The 25,445-nt window shown below is 46.6% G+C and overlaps 2 protein-coding genes and 1 long non-coding RNA gene across 7 annotated transcripts in view; 1 reads left to right on the forward strand and 2 right to left on the reverse strand.

Annotated features, from left to right (window-relative positions):
* Positions 1-2,812: 2,812 nt before the first annotated feature.
* On the reverse strand, positions 2,813-17,859 carry cep170ab (centrosomal protein 170Ab). Of its 5 annotated transcripts, XM_035638341.2 has the most exons (21): positions 17,838-17,858; positions 17,045-17,671; positions 15,823-15,911; positions 15,306-15,451; positions 15,128-15,217; positions 13,996-14,074; positions 13,722-13,780; positions 13,171-13,330; positions 12,663-12,770; positions 11,975-12,427; positions 11,456-11,826; positions 11,099-11,227; positions 10,379-10,511; positions 8,155-9,618; positions 7,768-8,011; positions 7,423-7,531; positions 7,076-7,237; positions 6,536-6,624; positions 6,035-6,128; positions 4,952-5,003; positions 2,813-4,861 (listed from the first exon to the last, which is right to left on the reverse strand). In XM_035638341.2, exons 4-21 carry the CDS (start codon positions 15,408-15,410, stop codon positions 4,653-4,655), a joined length of 4,110 nt encoding a protein of 1,369 aa, XP_035494234.1. In that variant the 5' UTR covers positions 15,411-15,451; positions 15,823-15,911; positions 17,045-17,671; positions 17,838-17,858; the 3' UTR covers positions 2,813-4,652. The 5 variants fall into 5 exon arrangements, with proteins under 5 accessions (XP_035494234.1, XP_047190075.1, XP_047190074.1 ...); XM_047334119.1 differs by having other exon boundaries at positions 15,306-15,448; positions 15,854-15,911; positions 17,045-17,859; XM_047334118.1 differs by having other exon boundaries at positions 15,306-15,448; positions 17,045-17,859.
* Positions 17,860-19,408: 1,549 nt separating this feature from the next.
* On the reverse strand, positions 19,409-20,986 carry LOC118312816. Its single transcript, XR_004794323.2, has 2 exons — positions 20,847-20,986; positions 19,409-19,618 (listed from the first exon to the last, which is right to left on the reverse strand). It is a non-coding gene; the product is annotated as an uncharacterized LOC118312816 (long non-coding RNA).
* A 128-nt stretch (positions 20,987-21,114) lies between these two features.
* bcl11ab (BAF chromatin remodeling complex subunit BCL11A b) overlaps positions 21,115-25,445 on the forward strand; it is a 33,213-nt gene continuing 28,882 nt past the window's right edge. The window contains exons 1-2 of the mRNA XM_035637739.2: positions 21,115-21,253; positions 23,919-24,311. Coding sequence (XP_035493632.2) covers positions 21,199-21,253; positions 23,919-24,311 — 448 coding nt within the window. The 5' untranslated portion in view covers positions 21,115-21,198. The remainder of the gene's footprint in view (positions 21,254-23,918; positions 24,312-25,445) is intronic.

The raw sequence follows: 25,445 nt of genomic DNA on the forward strand, positions 1-25,445 counted from the left end.
CCACCACTGCACCCTGGGTAAATTGGCCGGTAGATTGTGTATAGTGTGATATACTTAATAAACGAGATATACTTTTAGATACTTACGTTAGAACATTAAAGTGAACGTCACCCCTTCACTTCCCAAAGGGCAGATATACAGTCAAATAAATCAGTGCGTGATGGTTGAGAGATACTTGACAGTTGGCTCACCTTCTCCAGCTTCTCTTTGTGTCGCAGGAAGATGGATGCAGAGTACCCCTGCTGTTGGACAGCACTGAAGCTGCTGCTTTTCATTTGGGACACACAGGGCGCGAGTGCTGGGGGAGCATCACCTTGCCCCCTCGACCTTGGATCATCTGACAGTTCCATTGATGACCTGTGTGCCGTTGTCTACCGGGGGACAGACACAGGCTAATGCGCGCACACACACACACACACACACACACACACACAGACAAGAACACACAGAGATGCTGTCACTTGTGTATTCCCTCCTTCCGTTTCTATCTGTCCTTCTGTTGCTGAATCAGCCTCTGTTGGTCTCTGTGCTGTCTGAGCTTCAGTAAGCACTCTGACTGTAGCCAGAGTGCCAGTGCACCCTTACACTCCTACACACTTGTTGGGGAGGGCCTGTGAGTGTGTGTGTGTGTGTGTGTGTGTGTGTGTGTGTGTGTGTGTATGTGTATTTGTGTGTGCGTATGTATTCTCAGGCGGGATGGGAGGGGTAGGCAGTGGGACTCTGGACTCGGTGGAGGAGCTGCTGCTCTGGACAAGCCCGAGAAAAGCAGACACTGAAACACGGCAATCGGATTGAGAGAAGCGTGATGAGACCATCAGACATGAAGGCACGTTCACACATACACTCTCTCTCTCTCTCTCACACACACACACAACTCTAATTTTGAAATCTAATACCTTCCATTTGCACTTCACATACAGAATACTGATACACAGAGGCTGATTGCCCTGAGCTACAGTAGATTCACCTTAAGAAACCTTTTGCAAAGGTCGCAAAAGCCGCCATATGTCCGCTGTGCACACACACAGACACACACAAACACACACACACACACACACACTCACACAAGGTGACTGGAAACTGTTATAGCCTGCGCAATTTTTGTTACGGGTACATAAAGGTGCTGGTGTAATAAAAAATTCACTTTACACGGATCTAATCAAAACTCGGATCCCCTGTGGGCGTTGTGTCGGCACTCGATGAGCTACTCTAAACGGTCTGTCGGATTCATCACTCCGGTCATTGTGTCGCATTTTAAAGAGAGAATGCAATAGGTTTTTAGACGTCATAGATCTTATCTCTAAGGGTTGACATCTCCAGACGGCAGCCTAACGAGGCCAAAACATTTGGTAAATAAAACAAGTCGAAACAGGATAAGAGTTGTATGCCGTGTTTTTAATTCTGATGGACTTGTCCGCACCTCACTGTACATGTGCCCAAGCAAGTAAATGTAAGGCTACAGCAAGAAGACAGTTTGCTCAGCTTAGCACAGAGACTGGAAACAGCAAGAAACAGCTATCCTGGCTGAGGCTCAATGTTAACTATACAGACACGACAGTGGTATCAATGTAAATGCCCCCAGTATCTTCCATTCACACAGAGCGCAGCATTGTGCATCTTATTCACTTGACCGCACGGGTGCTAAATCTTCGATGGCACCTCAAATCACACTCAACAGCACATATGGCACGCGCTGTGCATCACCTGGCGAATATTTTATATTCATATTCATTTTTAATAGGTCTACATAAGACATCATCTCAGAGGAAAGAGAGATGCAGTGGTATGAATGTTTTATTCATATGCAATGACATCAAGCAGTGTGGGTGGGGGTGAGGAGAGCCCACAAGGGAACCTGAACTTAAGAAGAATAAGTGGGAACAATTGAGACAAAGTGTTCCCACTGAGGTGAACACATGCATATGTTGCCGATGTGCACAAGCGTGGCTCTGCGCTAAATATGTTCCCCCCGCAATGGAGGAAAGACCCTGACACAGCTTTAAGGATTAAGGAAGTGGAGAAGAATATCTGGAGACGTACCATTAGTAGTGCAAGCGGCTCAAGCGGCGTGGCCTCCAAAACCCAATTTGTCGAGTGTACTCGCCGCCGCAAAGAGTGAGAGAGAGAGAGAGGCCAGACGGGGAGGAGGGCCGTGGATCTTTGGAGGATGGCTGCGCGGCGGAGTCTCAGGGGTGATGAAGATGTGGAAGAGGAAAGCTAAATGCACGCATCCGATTTTACTAGAGCTAGATAAATCAGGTTTGGCCTCCTGGCTGATCTAATCGGTTGGTCTTACCGTTTTTATCACTTTTTTCGTTGTAATATGTCATCGAAAATCAGTTGTGGAATAAGTACTAAAATACTTTATGCACCACAATAGCAGTATCATTATCAAGCTGAAAATACTCAATAATTCAGGTAACTCCTGCAATCAGCATTTTAATTAAACCTGCAGTAACTTGTGGCCTATTGCAGCCTTGATGAAATTGCAACGTTAGCATTGCTCCCAATTAGGAAGAGGAGCAACATTTACATTAATTTGGGGTCGTGTTTCTGCCCACCTAGCGGATTTAAGTCCAGTATGCACCCACCATCTGATTTAGTTTCCTATCCTTCCCCGACTCTCGAGGGAAATCTCTGTCTCTATAGCTTCTACATGCTCCAACATGTTCACCAGCCATCTTTGTCTAGTTTTAAGACTCTAGTTTATGGTGCTGATGACACGGCAGCCGTTTTTGACATAGAATGGCAGGTTGACATGTAAACTATGTAGCTGTCAAACTGAAGAAAAAAAATCACGTTTGCCAATGACTGATGAGGAAGGGAAACATTTTATTTAGTAGACAACAAGGACAATGCATTTCAGTAATTCAATGTAAACAGAAACAGTCCACAGAGCTTTGTGATGCTGCTTCATATTTGATAAAGTGACATGTTTTGCTTGTGGGATGTTTGTAGTGACTTCAACTGTCAGGTAAATGTCCCTCTGAAATGGGTGTAAAATGGAGAATAGTTTCAGCACCATTTTTGAAACAAAAATGGTGAACTGGTAAAAAAGAAAAAAAGGGAACAAATGGTTCGAGGTTATCATGCATTTTATTGGAAATGAGACATGGGTATTGCAAGGTCATCATATAACCTAACATCATTACAAAGAAAAAAGGAAGAAAAAAAAAGAACTTCGTACAAAACATCCAAACAAAAATTATCCAAATGTGCATAAATCATTAAAAATGAAAGATAAAAGTACAATAGGTGCTGAGCACAAAATGCAATTAATAATATTTTACTAAAGTTGTTTTGGCTAAAATGTTTTCAACAGTTCTGATCAGGTTACATTCATGTGTAAACATTGGTATGAGGCAAGACATTGGAAAACCTGCAGTCGTCACACCGCCCTCCCTTCCACTGCATCGGTAAAGATAAAATGCACCTGCAGGACTTGGCGGTAGCCCCCGTCTATGCTGGTTCAAACGCTACTTGACAACCGTTCATCGACAGACAGCCGGCGTTAAACCCTGCTTTGTTTTTGGTCAGGGACATCGACATGATAAACGGAACGTCATAGGAGCATGTCATGTCCGGGTCCCTCAGAGATGAGTATTAACATAACATCGGCTTTGTAATGTGCAAAGAACCAAGTTTCCCATCTTGCTCTCCCTCTCTCTGTCCATCTCCTGTACAAGATAGCATCTCTTCAACTATGATTGTTTGTTCCAGGGCACTTGTGACAAAATACATTGGGGGGGGGGGGATCTTTTCTGGGAGCTACATTTGATTTCATAGCATCTGTTAACACAGGGGGTATATCTTTGATACACTGCTTTCAAATGACATCACCAAATAAAAGAAGGCATGGATGGGAGTTATTAATTCAACTATAATAAACATTTACACAGGTACATACTGTACATACCCAGTTCTTTTCCCAGCAAATAAGCTCTATGGCCTTTTTCTGATGGAAAGTCATTACTGGGATCAGCTTGGGGATTGCAATTGCAACAGGCCAACAATATATTATTTTAAATAAATGATTCTATGGCATAAAAGAACACTTTTGACACACACACCTCTGCTGAATACTTTTTTGAAATCCATCGCATCTTTCTATTTTGGGTTTCTGCGTTGGCGTTAAGACTGCAGACTGACACGCGTTGACTTTCATATGATCCACACGCAAAGATTTCACGGCTTGTAATAAAATGGCGAGACTGAGTTTTACCTTTGGCAAAAGTCAGAGATGCTTTGATTTTATAACCAATACGCTGCAAAAGAATCTTAGCAAGAATTTGGACAGTTTACCCATAACTTTACATCTGTTCTTTTTCAAATTAATTTAAGGATAATAAGGATGAGCAACACCACAAAAACAGACATGGGTTGATTTATGTTGTATCACAGCTCCTTCATAAGACCACCATTTAACACTGTCAAGTTTTCATATTGTATATCTAACATCCTAAGAGCTGCTATAGAGTGTAGGACTGTCACCGCCCCAACATGATACAGTCTGACTGACGGATAGGACGGTCAGCCTTGACTGAAACCCAGTACTTGAAAAATAACCTCACACCAGTCTGCTCCAAGGGGGAAAAAGTTTAAATAAATGATGCATTTTCTCACTTATTTCCATAGTTTCTCAGTTGTAGGATCTAGAGCTCTGTTGAGGACCGGGGTTCAGAGGTCAGTCCTTCAGGCCTGGGGGCCGAGAGTGTGCAGGAGGAGGCTTCAGCTCCGGGGTGCAACACCAATGCCTGCTGCTGAGTCCCAGGGCCGGTCCTCTGGTCAGCCAGCGGACTGGTGAGGCCCAAGTTGGGCAGGGCGTCCAGGATGCCGTCCGGGTCCACCATCATGTCGATAACTGTCAGATTGGAACAAAATGTATTTAAAAAAAGTTTGTTTAAATAACTCATTGGTGACTTTGGTAATCTGTTGCTGAAGCATCAGATACCTAGCAGTTGTCGTTCCACTCTCTTCAGGTCTTGAATAATGGTTGAAATCTCCTGTTAAGAGAACATAAATAAAACATTAAGGCCGGTCTAGGGTGTGATTAAGTAAGTAAAAGTGCACACACCAAATGAATCTTCTCGATTCTCTTCATTGCTGCAGGGATAAGTTTGGAGCCGTGCCGTGCGCCCTCAGTAATGCTTTATGAGCCTTGCGACTTGTCCCGTGGAAAGACATATCTCTTCAGGGGTTCAAACAAGGCCAGACTGGGTTTAAGGCACAATTTATGCCCCTGCCCCTGGGAGAGGCAGACATTTTGTGGAAGCTAACTTTTTACACCCCAAACAACAGCTCATAAGACTTTTCCCCCCATCTCCATCTTTTCTCTCAGCTCTCTAAAGGAAGTGTCTAGGATTTGATCCCCCCCGACGGCTGTAATATTGTTAGCACTCACTATGATTGCTTCGGTAAGTAATCACATATTGTCTGGTTCGTAGAGAGGGACATGATACTGTGTGGTTGCCTTCATTTCCCACGAAAAGCTAATGGATTACTGACATAAATAAATTCTTAGGCAAAATCTTTAATTGATTTATTTGTGCCACAATAATGGGAAAAAAGCAGCGATTACGCTGATAAGACTTTCTGCACATTCCAGTATCTGATGACTGAATTAAAATGCCTCACAACAAATTGCACTTTTGTGCACTTGCAAAAATTAGGGCTGCGCAGATTTAGTTTCCAAAGATTCAGCAGTCGATACGAGGCATTGACTGCTGAATCTTGCTGTCCTTTGGTATTTTCTTCCGAAAAACTTCCAAAAGCACATTATAGTCAAATATATAGTAGTTGTAAAATACAGACAATCATGCACACACATGCACGTCCACAGAAACACAATTACTCTTCGCAGTTAATGCTACAAGATCATTCAATCATTGTTTCAAATGATGGCCGGAGACTAGGACTCATCCTCTGGGCACCATGGATGAGACCATATCTAGATAAAACCATTTCTATCTGGACGAATCCACAAGCCTTTGACAGATAAAAACAGACCTAGCGTAAGCAGTTGTAATGTTGTTACCTTGTTGGAGCTCTTGAGTACTAAGGAGTCGTGCTCTGCCTGGAGTTTGTTCTCAATCTCTTCCCATTTCCGTTCTCTATCCTTGAAGAGGATCCTGGAGACCAGGCCGTTGCATAAATAGATGAAAGTAAAAAAAGATAGGGAAAATATGTTACATATATAGCTCTTGATTGTTGCTCTTGGTAGTTGAGTGTTAGTGTGATTGAATTCAGGCAACGTCTGCAGGTTGTAGGAATGAAAAAAGAGCCTTTGAGCTGTCAGCCTGTGAGTTATAATAAGATTTATAGTTGGCTGTCAAGAGTAAACCTTTGTGATGTGAAGTTATTGGCCCAGTTACAACATAAAACAGAGAAGAGTCTTCAAACAACAAATACAGTACATTCCTGATCTGGCAATTCTATCTTGCATTTGCTATTTAATAGTATATACCACTGTGTATATTCAATTCACATCAGATCACAGTAGCACTCTTCCTGTATGCTGATGTAGTCTGATGCCCACCTGATCTTGCAGGACGTTTTGTCAACAGACTGACGTATCCTGGCCGACAGTTGTGTCACAGACGCGATGAGTAAACTGTCTAGCACCGCCTGACGGATGACACAGAGAAACACATCAACATCATTCCTATTAAACAGTGTGACACTTTGTAATCACATGCAGATGTCATTCTAGAGAGAAACATGAGCGAGCCAACACAACCTTGACTTTTAGCCATGACTATGAAGGTATTCTCTCTCATTAGCTGGTTGGTCTGTTGGAGGATGGACTGTGATTGGCGTGTAGGAAGCTCCCTCTAGTGGTACAGACTGATATGTTCACCATTTGCTACAGATGTTCGCCAAATGATACTGTCATCAATAACCAATCACAGAAATTAGGTTTAACTTGACTACATTTTCAGACTCCTTTAATTTCAGAGGTGCATTTTAACACTTTGCACACTCACACTTTCAAACTCTAGACTACCCTCACGCCGTGCAGAACACGCGTTTGATTTCAGGGGGCAGAGCAGTGCCGAATACCGCAGCACAGACTCACGTCGTCTCTGTTCCACGTCTGTCTGCGGATGGAGCGGGAGCCCTGTCCACGGGAACTTCGGGACCGGAGCTCCACAGACCGCCCGTTGGTTGCCAGAATGCCGCTCTGCTCTGTGGCGGCGCCACCTACGTCCACGTTGTCAACAAAAACACTCTCCTCCAACTAAGACAGAATTCAAAAAAACATATCAAAGAGTTATTTTCTCTGGCTCCTCTAAATAATCTGAGTGCATTAAGAATCTGGCTGTTGCCAAATTCAGAAAATTTCGATATATTCTATAGCTATCTAGTCCGACAGATATAGAAACCGCCGTATATTTCTGGTTTTGTATAATGTGTTGACTATACCAAAGCTCCAGGGTCAGTGGCTGCAGGACTGACTGAGTCGATCTCTCCTGCCACATCGTGAATTTCTCTGGCGAGCATGGCGAGGTCTTTGGCAAGGTCTTGGCTAATCCTGGTGAAAGAAATAGAAATCATTAATAATTAATTTGCAAGACATTTATGTACATCTTTTTTCGGGAAATATTTTTTCACTAGGAGCTTTCAAATTGAGAGCACCGCACAACCCAACCTACAACAGTACATACTTCCTTAAAAAAGGGTGTTACGGCAGACGAGGTATGTTGGAATACTGCTACCAGGACTCATCGCTGCTCTGCAGCTATGTTCGAGGACCTCTCACTTGCGTACCTGGCTATCTCCTCGCTGTGCGCCGTCCAGTCTCTCATGTACTCGTCCTGCTCTCTGGAGTGCTGCTTCAGGGCTGTCAGACCTGTGGGATTCGGAGTCGCCGGAGCCGAACCTCCGAGCTGGGCTACTCGAGTGGACGGAAATGGCTTCGTCTGGCCCTGCTTGGACATGTGGCGGTTTGAGCCGTACTCGTCCTCCGAGGTGGAGGCGTACTCCACGGGCACACGTCGCCATCGAGTGCCAGCTGACGAAAGAATGGCGGTTGAGTTTTACATGGTGCTTAAAATACTTTGTTGTCTAGTGAAATCAATGTTGATTATTTAAAGGTTGATGATCTATAAATCAAGTGATCTAGCAATTTGAGATGAATAAAAAGAGAATGCTTACATGCAGGTGTGACAGAGCAACCTTTACTCTTGTCAGGCAGCTTGGAGGCGCTGTTAGCCCTGGCTCTTGGTCCAGACACCAAGGTCGCATTGGGCCCCCTCGGTCCTTGTCTCATAGCATAATCTCCCGCCACGCTCCTGGCCCCCAGACCTCTACTCCTCGTCACAGTGGCTTCGGAGTCACTCTGGGCTGACGGGGAGCCCACCCTCGGCCTCCTCGGCTGTGCCAATGCTTCTATCCTGGACATGCCCCTTCTTGCCATCCCTGTCCTGGACGTGGAACTAGCGGTGGAGGCCTCAGAGGCTACCGACATCCGGTCGAGATCCGCAGGTTCGGTGTCCGATGAATCCCCCAGCCGGGCGCGTCTCAGCAGGGACGCCCTGGTGGGCCTGGGCTTGGGCGCAACGCTGGTTTTGCTCGTCACGGAGCAGGCGGGGGCCTGTGTGGTTTTAGCCCGACTAGACTTGGTGCTTGCCCCCACTGTTGTGCTCCCCGTTTGGGCCCTGGTATGTGAGCTTCTCGAGTCCTGCGTTGAGGTCGGCTGTGAGTCTGAAAGGAGGGAGTTGGAGTTTATATCATCATCAGTGAGGTCCAGGGAAGTCCAGGGGCGGCTGGGTGGTGGAGGACCAGATGTTCTGGTCTTGACCCTCCTGTCCTGGCTCTCTCTGCCCCCTGTAGGCCACTTACTAGATGAGCACACGACTGTTTTCTCCTTCTGCTGTCCCGCAAGGGTCCTGCGTCTCTGGACAACTTTCCTCGCTCCCTCGGCCTGGCTCACTGTGCTCGTTGTGTCCACGTCTGACTCGGGGGACATGGAGCCTTCGATGGACTGGCTCGGTGGATCGCCTTGGTCTGAAACAGTCGTCTCTAAAAAGGCTGCCACGGCCTCCGAGTCCTTCTGCAGTGCGACGCTGTCAACGCCAGTCTCCCTACTCTGAGGTCTGCTGCCTGTCAGCGCATCAATACGTGGTCTGAGCTCAATGGGCACATTGGAGCTTGGTTTCTCAACAGTAAAACTCTCCTGCCTCAACAGTGGTTTCCCACCACTCTCCCGAGCCCTCTCCTCTTCCTTTTTCCTCCTCCGTGCCTCCTCCATTCTCTTCTCTCCGCTGGTCAAAGGGCGAGGGGGAAGCTTAGCCAACACACCTGACTGAGCCGATCTCCCGCCACCACTGTCCTGGGACTTGGCTGGTGAGGAGCGACCTGGGCTCCCGCCGCGACTGCCCACACCTCCTGTGCCATGACCAGGCCGATGCTTCCCCCTGGCCATCTTCTCCTGCTGGTTCTCCTTCTCCTGTAGCTCTGTGTCCTGTTTCTCGCCCATTTCTGTACGCAGGCCTGAGCCCGGAGTCCTTCTTCCCAGGGCGAGCTCCTCACCAGGCAGCTGGGGGAGGGTTCTCCTCTTACGCTCGGTGTAGCCTGACGAGGCAAAGGAGGCTGAGTGGCTGGACTCACTTATTTCAGCTGAAAGGAGAGAAAATCCATTATTACTAAAGTGAGTCCTCGGATGAATGTATTGCGTATCAGTGGTGGGCGGTATGCTGATGAAATCAAAGCAGTGGTAGCAATCTGTGCTGTGGTTTCGGGTCAGCGAGTCTCTGATGAACCATGAGGTTTTACTTCATTCTGCGTGTTTGAATGGATTGTCAAGCAGCTGAAACGTGTAGGTGAGGATCATATACAGAAATAAAAGGGAATTTGTTCATTTGTTCACTAACCTCACAGCAACAGACCGTTGATAAGTGTCTGGCTGCTCTCAGACACGTGCTAAGAGCCGGACATTGTCCTGTACTTTTTGCGGGAGGGGCTTTACGTGAGAAGGCAAACTTTCGCAAATGTTTCTGTGGCCTTTACTGCCTGCCCCCTCGTAAAATTCCCAGAAAAGAGTCAGAGTGAGCCCATGTGAGAACACAGCAGGAAAATCTCTGGAAGAGTCATGGCGAGCGAGTGGACCCCACCCCTCACTTGAATGTTCCAGATATTTTCTTGTATGACTCAGACAATGTCTTGCTGCGCTCTTCACATCTGAACGGCAAACTCTGCATTTTCCGCAGTTCATGTCTGAAAACAGCTTATGATACAAAACTTAAATGCAAACCTATTCTGAAAGTGAGACTATGTATCGATTCAGTTCAGATTTTTCCAAATTTGAGCTAATATTACAAATGAGCCGACCGACCAAACTCTGTGTGTCTTCCCTGTTCAGATGAGTTTCTCCACGTACCTCTGTCCTCCGTAACCATGATGTGACTCTCCCCTCCCGACCCCTCGGGGTCTGTCCTGATGTGACTGGCAGCCAGAGTAGCCCACTGCGAGACCCAGCGAGGACCACCCACCACCAATTCCTCAGATAGGGCCTGGACAAAGACAAGCAAGAAAGATGCAAGAGAAAGGGTTAAAGCATTTAAACAGTATTTTCGTTTAAAAAGATTTTCACCAAACATGGTGACTTAGGATGGAGGGTATCTTCTGATGATTACCTTTTGGAGGACTTCGGTCAAAGGTCAAGGTCGACCAAAATATGGTCTGAGAGACACATTTTCAAGACATCTCTGCAAATGATTGAGCTAGAGAATCAATCTTAACTTCATATTGATCAGAAAACAATTCCCCATCAGTGACGTCATAAAGAAGTCGACACGACTTGGAGCTTATATAGCTCAAGAAAAAGAATTTATGATCATACAGTAGGAATTATGTGATTATGAGATCACTACAAAGTCTGACATTGACACTATGCATTAACTTTTGCAACCAATAACGTTAGTTTAGGTTAACCAGGCATTAGTCATCAACATACGGTATAAATGATGTCATCATGGGATGGCATAAAAGGTTAGTTTAGTATATACAGTGCACGCAGGGTATATCCAATGGGTTTCATTTTAGATAAGACAGCACGCGGCTTTTTGACTTTCAAAGAATGGGTTAGACTATTTTGCACCTCGGGCTCCATGCGTCCAGGCTTTCCTCTGTGTCCTGTTCCAGACCTCTGGGAGGTGAGCCTCTCTCTTTGGTCAGCACCCCCCAACCTCGACACACACACAGCCTCCTGCTCATCCACACCAAACACCTGGTGTGGACACACACACACACACACACACACACACACACACACACACACACACACACACACACACACACACACACACACACACACACACACACACACACACACACACACACACACACACACACACACACACACACACACACACACACACACACACACACACACACACACACAATCAGAAGCTAAGTCGAAAAAATGGGTACATTACATTACTTTCTTCGTCCCCACCTTATCGATCATTTTCCTGGCCTCCTCCTCTTCATGATCTCCGTTCTCCAGCTCAATGGTATAGGTCCCTCTGTCGCTATAATCATCGCCATGGTGCTGGCACTCATTGCGTCCGCTCTGTTCCTGTGGAGCCGAGCCGCGTCGCCTCTCCACGAAACCGCCCGTCACTTTGGAAGTCGAAGACTTGCGCCGGCGCGCCGGACTGTCTTCCTCCGCAAAGAGCCCCTCTGGGACGTTAGCGCGACCCTCTCTGATCTTCATCCCTGCGCCGCCCCAGAGGACCCAGGAGCGTTCGTCAAGGGCCGCAGCCCTGCGCTGCTCTCCAAGCGCATTCTCCGAATCACTCTGGGTGCCGTCCTCGTGTTTACTGCCTGGCGTGGGAGTGGCAGAGAAGAAGGTAGCGGGTCAGAAAGAGATGCTTAAATGCATAAGCAAGGAAGTGCACATCGCACAGTAAAGTGAAATACATCAGCTACAGTGAGATATGGTGCAGAAACCATCTGCTGCTTATAGACAGACCTTTAAGACTCCTCAGATGTACAGGAACGTCGCTCTTCACACTTTCCCCGTCTTCCTCTGCAACCGCCTCTTTGAGCGCCAGCGGCAGCTCGTTCTGGGCCAGCCAATCGGCGACCTTGACCTCCGCTGCCACCATGGCCGTCTGCAGTGGACTCAGCTCCTCCCCGACCGGCCGCTTAGGACGTGGCCTGGTCTCCGGTCCTACCTTTGCCCCTCGATCTTTGACAGTGACCTTGCCCGACGCCCCCGGGTCAAACTCGATCGTGAAGGAAGCGTGGCCATGAACGGGCTCTGCAGCGGCAGAGGAGCCGGCGTCTTGCTCTCGTGAGGGGGCCTCATCACTCAGTTTACCTGCCGGGGGAGCACTCTTGGTCGGGATCTCAAAGTAGCTTGGCTCCTGACTGGAGGCTATTTGAGGGGCAGACTGTGGGAACTCTGCACTTTTCTTGGTGTCTGTCAAAATGAACGTAGACATATCTAGTCAATGGCACAAAGTGTACTGAATATAAGGCAAGAAATACATGATATTTATTATGATACATTTAAAAACTGAACTCAAAAGCTCGTGAGATTTGAGATATTTTCAATGTCACATCTATTTACTGTCTGAAATACATAATTAAGTAGTATTTTTCTTGAAATCCTTATGCAGCATTGATAATCCCTGTTTCAGCTTTTTCTCGCTTACGGTCTGAGCTCTTTTCCTCCGGCCTTCCTGGTCCATCGTTGTCTCCATCTCCCCACCAGGCGGGCTGGCCATAAAGGGGGGTGCCCCTGTGCAAAACTGCAACATCGCCTGGCAAATACAACAAGTCAGTTAGTTTTACAAGGGCATGACATGCCTGCATTTTCCATATCTCAAATGTTTGAAACTGCCTGTGAGGCCTTGATGGCAGAGGGACTAACACATTGGCCCTGAACTGCAACGTCCCCAGGGTGCATCGGGATTTGAATTTATTGATCAAAATTTCCCGAACCTCAAATGAGTTATTGAAATAGTTTGGCTCTTCTGTCCAACATTTGAAAATGCAGACATTCAGTTTACAGAGACGCAGCAGATTACTGACATTTACGAAGCAAGAACCAGCGAATGGCTGACTTCATGTAAAGAATATTTATGTTGGACAATTCCTCTATACTCGTACAGTATTGCAACCTGTGTCCTGTGCACTGTGTCTTTGGGTTTTCAGGTTCACCTGCTGTCTTGTCCTCTGCCTTGCTGGCCTCTGTGGGCTTAGCGGTGGTCGCTTCGCACACTGCTGCTGCTGCCTCTGAGGGTTTCACCTCTGATTTAGACGTTTCCCCTCCTGGAGGCTTCATCTTGTTCAGCTGAAGCTGGCTGCTGTATTTCTCATGCTGTGACAAGAGCAGGGAGAGTTTACACAGCTGGAGGCAAAAATCTATGGAAGGGCAGCCGGACATTATGGGGTAGAACCGTGGGACATTTTGATCTCGGTCATAGCATGCTGTATAATTAAAGAGGCATTCGGAATATTAATGCGGATATTTCATGTAGCTCATTTGGATGGGGCTACATGAACCTGAGATGCCGGGGATAGTTTTCTTAGATGAAACAAGCAGAATCATACATCTTCAAAAAGCAGTTTTCCCCCCCGTTCAGCAGAACTTAAAATCTTCCCCCAAGTTATTTTTCCGGCTGTCTTGTTTTTCAAGCAGACAAACTGTTTCAGTTAACATAAGCTACAGGTTTTTCTCCCTGCATGCACTGTGGACCGGAGTGTCTCACCTTGAGGGCCTCCTCGGGAATATGCAGCTCCCCTCGAACCACGGTGAACAGGTTGGTATGTGGTGCAGGTTAAGGCAAAAGACGGCGAGCCCTCCGCGGGGGGGGGGGGAACATGCACTGATCGCCTCATCTATTATGAAGCATGGCACGGCGCAATTGAGCATTCACAGCCATTCAAGAACAGATAGAGTTACAGTGTTGTCCGTGTTCACTGACCTTGTGCCGTCACTCACTGGGTGCTGACGGACAGCGCAAGAACATATTGAAAGGATATCGTATCCAAACCTCAGTTTGTCATCGAGTTTCAGCGTGACGTAGATTTGCTCCAGTATTCTGACGTCATTGACGAATGTCTGCAAAAGAAAAGCGGCGTGTGGGTGAGAACAACGGGCTTAAGATCGGGGCCCTGCCGCTGACCGGCACGAGTGTTTGTTGTACTGACTGAATTCTAATGAGACCAAATGCTCGGTCAGAATCCTTGTCCCGTTTACTATAAACGGATATTTCTTGATTTGAACCATAATTTTGTTATTTTTTCACTTAATTTTTTTGGCAAAAGTCTTTCCTGTTTTAAAATGGCTTTTGACACTGATTGATCTGAGAAGTAATGTGTCCTGTTAAGAAGACAGAAAAAAGTATCCCACTGGCTCCTGTTCTATCCACCCTGTTCATTTTCCATTGCAAAATGATTTTCGGAGGCCAAATGGATTGGACACACTTTTATTTTATTACAGGATGCCTTACTTCTGGCTGATGATAACACTGAGAACGTGATCCATGTTGTGAACTTCGATTAATTATTATTTATACACGGCGCACTTGGGTGGTTTCACAAGCCTGTTATGAACTCACATGCCCGTACGGACACAGACCGCCTTTGTTCGTCTTCGACCGGCGAGCCTCGAAAAGATCTCTTCCTAATGCGATTTGCCCTGCGAGTGATGGGGAACAAAATCATGTCCCCACCTTGTGCGTACATGCACTTTAAAGTTAAACAGAAGCCAACGTGAGGCTTCGAACAGCCAAAAAAGTTAGCCTAAACAACATGTGTCCGTTCTATGTCTTGAATATATCCACTTGATTTGTCTGACTCAGACAACTGAAGAGTCATATTGACTTCAGATGACTTAAAATAGCTCCTAACAGAACGAGAGCGATTTTGTTCTCCAAGACTTGCACTGGAATCACTTTTGGAGGGGGCCAGAAAAAGATTTCTGCACCCAAAATCCATTTCAGTGTACACGTAAGGCATGTGAGCATATTCGCCATTTAATCCTGGACACTGGGTAAAGTCACGTACATGTGTAAAGATTCAGTTTGTATGTACACTGTGCCTGTTATGGGATCAGAGATAATTATGTTTCTGCGCAGTAAAAGACACAGATGTAGATAAACCACACACTCACCCCGTTCAAGCTGCCCAGGTCCTTCACTTTGTGCTCGTCTGTGTTGGGCTCGTAGTTGATGACAGCGTGTTGTTTGTCCACACTGCGGGACTAAATCACACAAAATCCAGTCAATCGCTGTGAGCCTAAGCTAATCTGCGATGCTTCAGATAATAGAGGTGGAGTCACAGCACTGTACCTGCAGCATGAGCTCGCAGTCGTCCCTCCCCACAAAGATCATCTCCCTGGGGAGACGATGACGCGTCCCCCCGCCGCTCACCAGGAACCAGGAAGTCAGACTCATCTCTGCCTCAAGATCTCACCTTTGACCCTTAAAGCATCCTGCTGAAAACAGGAAAAGCGTTGGACTGCCCAGTTATCTATCTATCACTTTGAGATTGCTTTTGGTAATGAAGTGCTCTATAAATGAAATGTATTATTATTATCTGTCTATCTGTCTGTCTGTCTATCTATCTACCTATCATAGTCATAGTTTGATGAGTTAAAAAGATGTTTAGTGCTAAATGAGGCTTACAGCTTTTTACAATTACAGGATATTACTTCAACATCTGTGCATGTCTCCGTGTGCGTCTCCGTGCGTGTGTCATCTGCACTGTAGCTATTTCAGGTATAACCTCGAGGACACTGGCGTGCTTATCTCCGTTAGTGCGGCTAACAACATGGAATAGGAACCATGAGAGTAAGAGTCCACTAACAGCTCACAGAATTCCAGACATCCCTGCTAACCTCCCAAATTGAATTACTCGGCAGAGTCGCCTGGTCACCAAATCCGAGGCCTGGACCACTGGAAGAGAAGAGGAGGAGGAAGAGTCGGATGTTTTGCAAAAGAGGGAGGATGGAGTGCGAAAGGCTTGGTCAGAACGACAGAGGGACGGATACACATGCGTTGGGACACATCTTATTGAACTGGATGCTGCGGGCAGAAAGTCAGACAGAGCACTCACAACACACACACACAGTGAACAGGCAGGCGGTCAGAGGAACCAACAGATAATAGTGTTTCTCCATTTCCAGCCATGATTCCCTCATGATTCCCATCTCTCTTCAGGGTACACACCAGCTGCCCCTCTGCAGGAGCACCATCAGCACATGGGGGGGGGGGGGCCTTGCTGACTCACGCTCTGAAGGAGCCATAGGTATATCAGTGGGATTTAATTACGCACGCTCGGTCATATCTGCGTCTCCTGTTTGTGCATCAACTCAGCCTCCCATCCCATCCCCTGTCCGTGTGCGGGGACGGCTCATGGGACGGCTGTGGTCAACCCCCCTCCTGTGGCCTGGCTTCTTCTATAGTGGCCCGGATTTCCTCTCGGCCGCACACGGGCCCGTCCGTGCACTCTCGGAGATGTGAATCCTCTCTCTGCACATGACAACACGGCTGATGGGTCGTAGTCGGCCAACGACAGAGCCCAGAAAATTAGCCCACGTTAGGCCACGTCCGAGACGCGGAGCCGCTCAAGTCAACGACACCATTGTTCAGACGACATGTCATCCAATGCACATTATTGTGTCAACATACACACATGCACAACGGAGTCTATCTAGCGATGGATGTCGATTATCGACTTGTCATCTGAGGCGTGTTGATCCTTGACGTCCAGCATCTCGCTCTTCCTTTGATTTTGCGCACGCTCAGAGGGAAAAAAAACAAAAACCAAACAAGGGGCTAATTCAGACAGATTTACAATAACGATCGTCACGTGTGGTTGTAAAAAATAAAAAAAAAAGGAGGCTGTCTGCTGGAGGCTCGATCCCCCCTTCATGGAGGATTTTGTCGCACCAACGCAGCGATGCTCCTTTGGCCGCCTCCTCGCCTCCTCGCCTCGGAGGCGGCGGCAGCAGACACCGGGAGCGACTCGGTCGAAGGAACAGATGCATGGAGACAAAATCAACAGAGGCACATTGCGTGTCACTCACCGGTCGATCAGCATCCGATATGTCTGAGGATGTGGCCGGTGCCGGTGCTCCTGCTGCTGCTGCTGCTGCTGCCGCCCAGCCCTGCTCCCGCGGCACTGCTGCGTCTTGGCCACACGGCGGCGCTGTCCGCTCATGAGGGGACGCGCACGCGATGTTACGTAACAGCGTTAGCGGCAGCGAAACAATGGACGAGTGAGAGAGGGGCCCGTATTAGATGACAATGACCCTATACGAGTAGTACGAGGGAAAAGGGCTCACATACTATACATAACGACGAGATGATGACACGTCACACTGGTGTTTAACCTGACGACCCCCCTCCCTCCTAACGAAGGGGCCACTTCCTTACTGGTAACCGAGGGCTTCACTGCACATTTTGCAAATTTGGGTTTGTATTAATTTCCCCTTTAACAAATAGCTTAACTTTGCACATTAAGAAAGACAATTTGCACTTTGTTCGCAGTCCTTGCACTTTTATTGGCGAGACTCGCGCAGAACATTTTGCACACTGCATTTGCACATTTGATATAAATTAGGTTTGGGTAATTTATTGAGGTTACATTCCATATTTATTATGTTTGTCACTGTTAACTTCTGGCAGGTGCTCTTGTGGCCGATCAGCTCCACCTGGAAAGAGAGAAGCCGGTTAGACTTTTGAAAACAGTGTTTGTGCAAATTGTATGATCACAATTGTGTGTTAGTAGCTCAAATGTGTATATGTGTAAAATATCATTAGATAAGATTGCTAGTGCATTAGTTAGCTGACTTTGTTAAAATGTGTATTCACACTCACCTGTCCTTTGTCTGCCCCAGGCTGGTCGGCCAAAAGAGTCCCCCGGGGTACAGCACCTATTTAAAGGTTCCGGGAGGGACCAAGTGGAAGGATTGGAGAGGGGGGTTTGGTAGCTGGGTGTATTTTCCTATTTATTGTGATTATTGATTGTAATTATATTTGTGAGGGGGAAGGAAGTGAAATGGAGTTTATTTTGTTTAAATATTATTAAATTGCTTTCTTGAATATTGTAAAATGGTTAAGCCAAGTGAGAAGAAATTCATTGGCACCTGTAAGTGCTTGAATCCAATATGAGTACCAGTGACACAGTATAAATTGCACCAGTTTCCACCTTCCTCAGTTGCTGGTCAGGCCTCACCTGAGTGCTGTGATGAGTGTATGAGAATAAAGCCCCACCTGGTGGTAAACATTCCATGAACTTCCTGTCTGCCTTACTGTTTCACCCAGGCGCTAAATGGTCGTTCTAACACGCACTTTATGATTTATATCTATGATTGCACATAGAAAGAAGAGAAATGATAAATATACATGATGCAAATGTATAAATCCAATAACTAGATTATACGAGTCATTGAGATTCTAAAAAACGTAAAAATGAAATATGCAGGAGGAACAAGAAATAACAAAATAAAAATAAAGAACAGGAGTTTGTCTGGTGGCCCTACACAAAAATAAAGTGACACAAAACTACAATAAGAGACTCAATAAAACCCTAATAACTAAAGCTATATGTGTCCGCTAAAGGTGACTTACAAGTTTTAAATATATTATGACAGATATTGCATTGCTTAATTGGTCCAAAAATAAACGTGTGGTTAACTTCTTCACTGAGTCGAGTTTAGGCTATAGTGGAATTTATAGTGATCACATAAGAAGAGACAGACAGGTCCTCTGGATCTAATGTCAAATTTGGTAACGGTTGTTGTGGATATAGGTTGGAGATTATTCAATGATTCAAACTGAAATACATTTTGAAAACAGACCAAAATCAAAAGAACGGGTAAAAAAAACCCCAACTTTCTACACTTTCAACGATTTCTACACATATAAACCTGCAGAGTGAATGCTCATCCAAATAACACAACAAAACACACAGCACACGATTGTGTGGCTAATAATAAAAATCAATATTCGGGTTCCTGTTGTTATTGTTATAAACATAATAGACAGTACATTGTGACGTGTTTCGAGTCAATCTCACATTGAGACGTTAGATGGCGCCAAAGCACCGAGTTGCGATGTGGGTGAGGGCCTCACCCGCACAGCTGCTGCTCCTGATCAGTTACAGAGCGCGTTTATTACTAACACGTCACTTCAAATAAACTGTCGATGAAACCAGAGACAACTGGACCACCACTGCATTCAGAATACCAGAATTTATGCGGGGCAGTTATAGATGTATAGGGTTTATAGACTGTGTGAACGATCTCTTATACGCAAATGACATCTGATTGATGTTTATGGGCCCTCATCTGTGTTTAAATGAATTTTTTATAGATTACATCATAAAGGCTATGTGACTCGTCTCGCAAAATTTGCGCAATGGCCAAACATATTCAAAAGAGAGAGAAAAGAATCACAAATCCTTTTATTTCAATTATTTTCGACTTTTATGTAAATCATACAGTCACGACGGTGCATGGGGCCCAGGCCAGACAGTGGAGGCTTCCTCCAGGCGACAGCTGACTTCCATTGTGTGAGCTGCCGGACAGACGTTCCACTACACGGCCGATCATTTAAAGTGCCGACACACTTCATTGGTGCGTCAATCCTCAGTGGTGCTGCCAGACGAGGGAAACATATATCATTTTTCATACATACATATATATTTTTTTCAACTAAGGCTTTAATGTAAAATAAACATTATCCTTTGCAGCTTCAGCAGAAATGCAGCTTTCTATTAAATTTGCTCCAGTGACTTTTGTCATAATTAGGTACATTTTCGATTATTATTTTCTCCCAATTTGAAATATCAGATTATTTTCCTGCAGTTGCATGTGATTGTAAATCTGCAGGATATTACAGTCTGTGCTCCTGTAATGAGGCTACACACATTACAATACTGCTATTAAAAAAAGTAAAACATAGACGCTTTATGAATTACACAGTAATTGTCACAATAATACATAACAGTAACTTTTCAGCAGTGTGCTTTCTAATGTGCGTTTAGCCTGTTGTATCTGTCTAGAGAAATGATTATATCATATCTATCGTTATTGTTATGGATGAAAACGTTCAGATTAGACAGGTAGACTCGGGCACATTGTTGACACATTACAATAATTCGTTTATCATCTTTAAGACACAGTTCAATAAGATCAAATCAAATTATGCAAATGCTGGGATTCTTAATGTTGCTTACAATACTACGTTTCTTTAATTTCTTTCTCTATTGTATAATATTAACTGACCATTTTTATTCCACTTTCATGGCATTTAGGCCACAAAATATGCAGACTGGAAATAAGTTAAGGGCAGATCCACTCTGCAGCCAACACATCAAGGGATACCGCTGCTGGTGCATATGAATCACCTCCAAACAAGTAACATGACACAGATATATACAAACGAGCCTAATGGTAACATAATAACAGTACACGTCCAGTGAGTTCACACGGATCACTGCACGTTCACGTCGGCCTGAAAAACAACTTCTGACGGATGCGAATGAAAACGGAGATGTTAGATTTATCCTCCGTGCACATCCTCTGCTGCATCACACGATCTCTGCTCCGGTCGGTGCGCCCTTAGCTGCTCCTCCACTTCCTCGGATAACTCTCTCTCTCTCTCTGTATCTCTCTCTCTCTCTCTCTCTCTCTCTCTCTTCCCCCTTAGCCCAGCCCCCTTGATCCCCTCCTGTCCATTGGTGTCTTCGGTGTCCCCCCCCCCCCCATCCTCCCGTTCCATAGGTAGTCCATAATGAGTGTCCATTGGTCTTTATTACGGCCTGTCCCCCCTCCCACCGGCCGCCTTCGCCCTGCCCACGTTTCTTCCCCACGTCTCACTCACTCCGTCCGTCTCCTGACGTTCAAGTTCGGCAGGGACGTCACGTCCGCACTTGAACTTGCAGCTCAGGGGGGCTCCGCCGTACCCCCCATCACTCCGTCTTCGCGAACAAAGTCATGAGGAGCTCCGCACAGCCCGCAGCGCCGTGAATGATCCGCGAATTTCTCCTCTCTTTTTCTTTTTTTGTTCCGTCTTCTTCTTCTTCTTTTTTCTTCTTCTTCTTCTCTTCGCCCCCCTGTTCCGACTCGTTGGATGTCAGACTGCATCAATGAAGACGTTTCCCTCGGAGTCTATCTTATAGGGGACGGATTTCCCCGATGTGAACTCTCGCCGAAGAGCCGCCGCTGAAACCAACATGTCTCGCCGCAAGCAGGGCAAACCCCAGCACTTGAGCACCCGGGAGTTTACGCGTAAGTGGAGATCAATCGCATTTTTTTTTTTATATGGGGAAGCGGGTGTTCATTGTGCTGTTCCCCCCCTCCCTCCTCACTTTCAGAAAGCCATCTCTGTTTCCTTTGACTCTCCGCGTGTATAGGCACAACTTCCTCGGGGGAGTGGGACTGGGTATAGGACACCGGCCGCGTAAAACGGACCCCTCCGCTGTCCGGAGCGGAATTAGAAAAGAACACAGTCCGGACACATCCGAGGCGAAAGGTCGCGTTTTGTCCCGGGCGACAGTGGCACCAGCCGGTGAAAGTTTCGAAACCACGCGACAGCGCGCGTCAACCTGGGGTGTTGTATAATAACGCGCAGCCTTCGAGGGGTTTTCTTTCGCCATTGAAGGGCGCGCACGGGGCGTTAGTGGCCAGGGACCTCTGCCCGTGTGCCGCCGCCGTCCGCGGAGAAGTTTCCAGCTGTCGCCCGGCGGCGTAGAGCTGCTCCTCCTCCGAGAGCTGCCTGCACCTCTCTCAGAGAACGTCTTCGCAGCGGTTGCGAGCCGGTTTGGACACGGGGAAGTGGCGTTGACATGCCCCGCTCCTGCTGCTCCACGGCGCAGGGACCTCGTGTGTGCGTCGCCTCGACGGAACACTGCCGTGCGCCTGTGCCACAGACTGCCCCCCTCCTCCAGCTCGCTGCCTTTATAAAAAAAACAACAACAACGGTGTGTCAAAATGTGCGGCGCGTTGTCCCGCATCGCGGACAGACATGTGCCAACGCCGATTTAGGATCAGGGCAGAAGTGGAAACCGGGGAGAGTCCTTTTTACGCGCGCGCGCGCGTGTGATCAAAATTGCGGTGCACTGGCTGAGATTGTGTGATGGGTCTGCCCCCCCCCCCCGGTTCTGTGGTATATTTTTATGTTTGCAGTTTGGAGTTATTCACCCACAATTAGTCTGATGCCAGCAGGAGCTGCTTTATCATTCCGCTCTCAGGCGCACCACCGAACGTGGAGACGTCTCCAAATACACACACATTGTTTTAGTCGAAGTTTTAGTTGGAGATCAGAGAGCCTGAGTATGATGTCTAAAATGTGTTTGTGCTAAATGCTATCTCCTACGGTGTTTTTATTTTTATTTGCATGGTTTAAGCCAATTATGCTCTCGCAACATGCACCGAGTGCTTTTCATTTGCAGGGTAATTATGACGATGTTCGCCAGTGGGGGGCGCAACACGATTGTAGTCCTGCAGGTCACTGCTGAACTTGAACTTGATCCACTTAATCTCCTGTGCTGCATGAACAAGCGCATGCATTTTTAGTGGAAATGAGAGATTGTTGATATACTTTGCTGCAATGCTCAAAAAGGACAGGGAGAAAAGATGTTTGAAATGATTAAAACATTATAATGTTGAAAGAAAGCGTTTAAAGACGAGCCTGCATGGTTTCATGGAACAATTCATAAAATTACAGATATTTCTAATCCTTTTTTTCCCCCTTTTCCACTTGCAGAGATTTCATTTAGTACTTGTGTTTCCATAAATTCATATTATTCATTTGAACAACACCTGGTACTACATGGTCACACTTTACATAGTTTTATTCCGGTGATGGGCCAGTGATGATGGTCCTGGTATAAAGGGACTATTTGTTACACAGAGAGGAAATCACTGTAATTTATATGTGTGATTCATCCCTTTTGCCACGAAATTATTGATCCACAGAAAGTTATAATTGTCAAAAGTGGCAAACGAAGAGGCTCTAATGATTTTCCTGATAGTGGAACAGACCTACTCCTCCTGTATCCCGGTGGGAAACGTTGGCCTAAACTACTTTAAATTCTGGCACAGTCCGACGTCTGGAAAAAAAAAAGGATTTTATATTTTAGTTTTCAAAGTTATTCACATCACTCTTGCTCGGCATCGAAAACGAGATTATTTGGTTTGAAGGAAAATCTCTCCACCCAAACCCAGCCTCACACACCTCGCCTCTGTCCGTGGCATAAGCTGGTTAAGATAAGCTCCGGTAAAATAGAGGCGAATTCCCTCATCTTTAATGCAGTTGAACGTACAAGTAACGGGGGCCTATCTTGCATAGTCCCTCACCGCCTTCTCATCTGACCCGACACAGAATTAAAGGTTGAACTGGCGGCGAGAATTCATCACATCTTATCTCAACATCCCAGTCGGGTAGCCCAGTGTCGTTTACCGTGTGGCTAGATTACTTCTTTTAAAATACTCTCTCTCTTTCTCTCTCTCTCTCTCCCTCTCCGTCTCTCTCGGTACTTCAGGGACCTACTCCACATCCAACCCCTCAATGTCTAACCTTGGTTCACGAGATCCCAGCACTTTTAACGAAATGGGGTCCAATCATCTTGAACTCAAATTAGAATCTATTTTTTGATTCTCGGAGGTGTTAGGTTCATTAAAGAAGCGAGATTGGCAGCACAATAAAGAGGGTCAAGCAACTTAATCATTCGGCTGCTGCCTGCAAGCTGAACATGTCAGTCCTTATCGAAGTAGTCTGTCTTTCTTTCTCTCTTTCTTTCTTTCTTTCTTTCTTTTTCACCTGACCTTAATCATGTTGATGTCTTTTGAATTCAATATTCTATATTCAATATTGCAGAGACTCAGTAATGTGTGTGTCACTACCTCTCTGTGTACAGTATCCCACATTTCTCTTTCTCGCCTGTCCATCCAGCTGAGCCGCTGTCAGGTGTTTTACCAGAAGAAGACTCTCAGGACTCCCCCAGGCTCGGAGTGGCTCCGGGCGATCCCCTCAAAGGGGACCAGGACCTGCTGACCTGCGGCCAGTGCCACTCCCGCTTCCCCCTGGCTGACATCCTGCTATTCATCGAACACAAACGGAGGCAGTGCCACGGGAGCCTCTGCACGGACAAACCCCTGGACAGGCCGCCGTCCTCCCCGCTCGCCTCGCCCCTCTCCACGTCCTCCTCGCACTCGCGGACCCACCATCAGCACCCGCGGAGGGCGTGTCGCCCCGTGGAGGTGGCGGTTCAGGTGTCGCCCCGGGATGAGGATTGTTTATCTGCTCCCTTGCAAGGAATAATCCCCAAACTGGAGAACATCACAGGTAAACACACTGGGAGCGTAAATAATGGCTGATAGGCAAGAATAAAGAAATGAGCACCAACAAAAATAAATAATTGGGATGCGAGACTTTAAGGTCTGAAAGGTGTTTGGAGTCGGTCACACTTTCCAGGGTTCACTGGGAGTTTGTGTCGAACGAGAACAACCCCCCTCTCAGATGTTTTTGGGGGGAGTTTCGCCTCTGGTGGTGAGGATGTATCCAATCAGCATAACCCGGGTGTGAAGTATGTGCTGCTGCATTTAGGAGTTGAGGATCTCGCTCAGCCGCGCCACGAACCCACACGGAGACAAGAAAATGATTGTGAGAAAAGGAAACATTTGCAGACAGTTAAAAAAAAAAGAAGAAACGAAGACACACAGACAGACAAAGACGCAGATTATGAAAGAGAGAGAGAGAAAAAAAGATTTCTTATGGTTTGTTGCTGCATCACAGATGTGCTCAGATCCTGTGGCCTCCGCGTTCTCTCTCATGTGGCGGTGAGAGATGTATCTCTATCCCTCCCTGGCTTATTACACTGTCATATCTCTCTCTCTCTCTCCTTCAAGTGTGCGCCGTGCTATGATGCTAAAAGTAAGAAGGGACAGGAAAGAATGTAATCATGCTGCTCTGTCAAGGAGGAGGCATTTATTTGAGGGACCCTGCAGCCACTAATTGTCGGTGTTTGTTCTTTTTCTTGAGTTGAGTAATTAAGGACTTCTGAAGGCAGCTCGCTGGTGAGTCGGCCGTCCACTGGGGCTAAATGAGGCCGTAGTGAAAACACGAGTCGCTGTGCAAACAAGCGTTAGGTCCCTCACGACTGGTGCTTGTACAGAGAGGCGGTTGATTTTTGACCAGCCTATTTGAATGTTTATTCGTTTCCTCCAACCGATCCGATGTCGCGTGCCAGACTGCTGCTGAGCTGATTGTGCGGGCAGTTGTGATTTAATTTGAAGCCAATCCGGGCTAAATGCGCGGAGAGTACCATGCACTCAACAAGCCGCACCACTGTGCCGGCTCTGCAGATGGCATTGGGAAGCGACTGCTGTTATCTGCTGTTTGCTAGTGAGACGTTCTGCCATACAGACTGACCACTGTTCATCAGTGTACAGTTTGTTAAACATCTGCACACACACACAC

The sequence above is a fragment of the Scophthalmus maximus genome, chromosome 8 (assembly GCF_022379125.1).
Source record: "Scophthalmus maximus strain ysfricsl-2021 chromosome 8, ASM2237912v1, whole genome shotgun sequence".
NCBI lineage: Eukaryota > Metazoa > Chordata > Actinopteri > Pleuronectiformes > Scophthalmidae > Scophthalmus > Scophthalmus maximus.

What these genes read in the sequence shown, in the direction of transcription:
- cep170ab (XM_047334119.1), bottom strand. Translation starts at nt 15,410, where the DNA reads ATGAGTCTGACTTCCTGGTTCCTGGTGAGCGGCGGGGGGACGCGTCAT. An exon ending in CAAACTGAGGTTTGGATACG is followed by an intron (nt 13,781 to 13,995) that starts ATATCCTTTCAA and finishes AACCTGCACCAC; the next exon opens with ATACCAACCTGTTCACCGTG. An exon ending in CTGGACGCATGGAGCCCGAG is followed by an intron (nt 10,512 to 11,098) that starts GTGCAAAATAGT and finishes GTCTTTGTCCAG; the next exon opens with GCCCTATCTGAGGAATTGGT.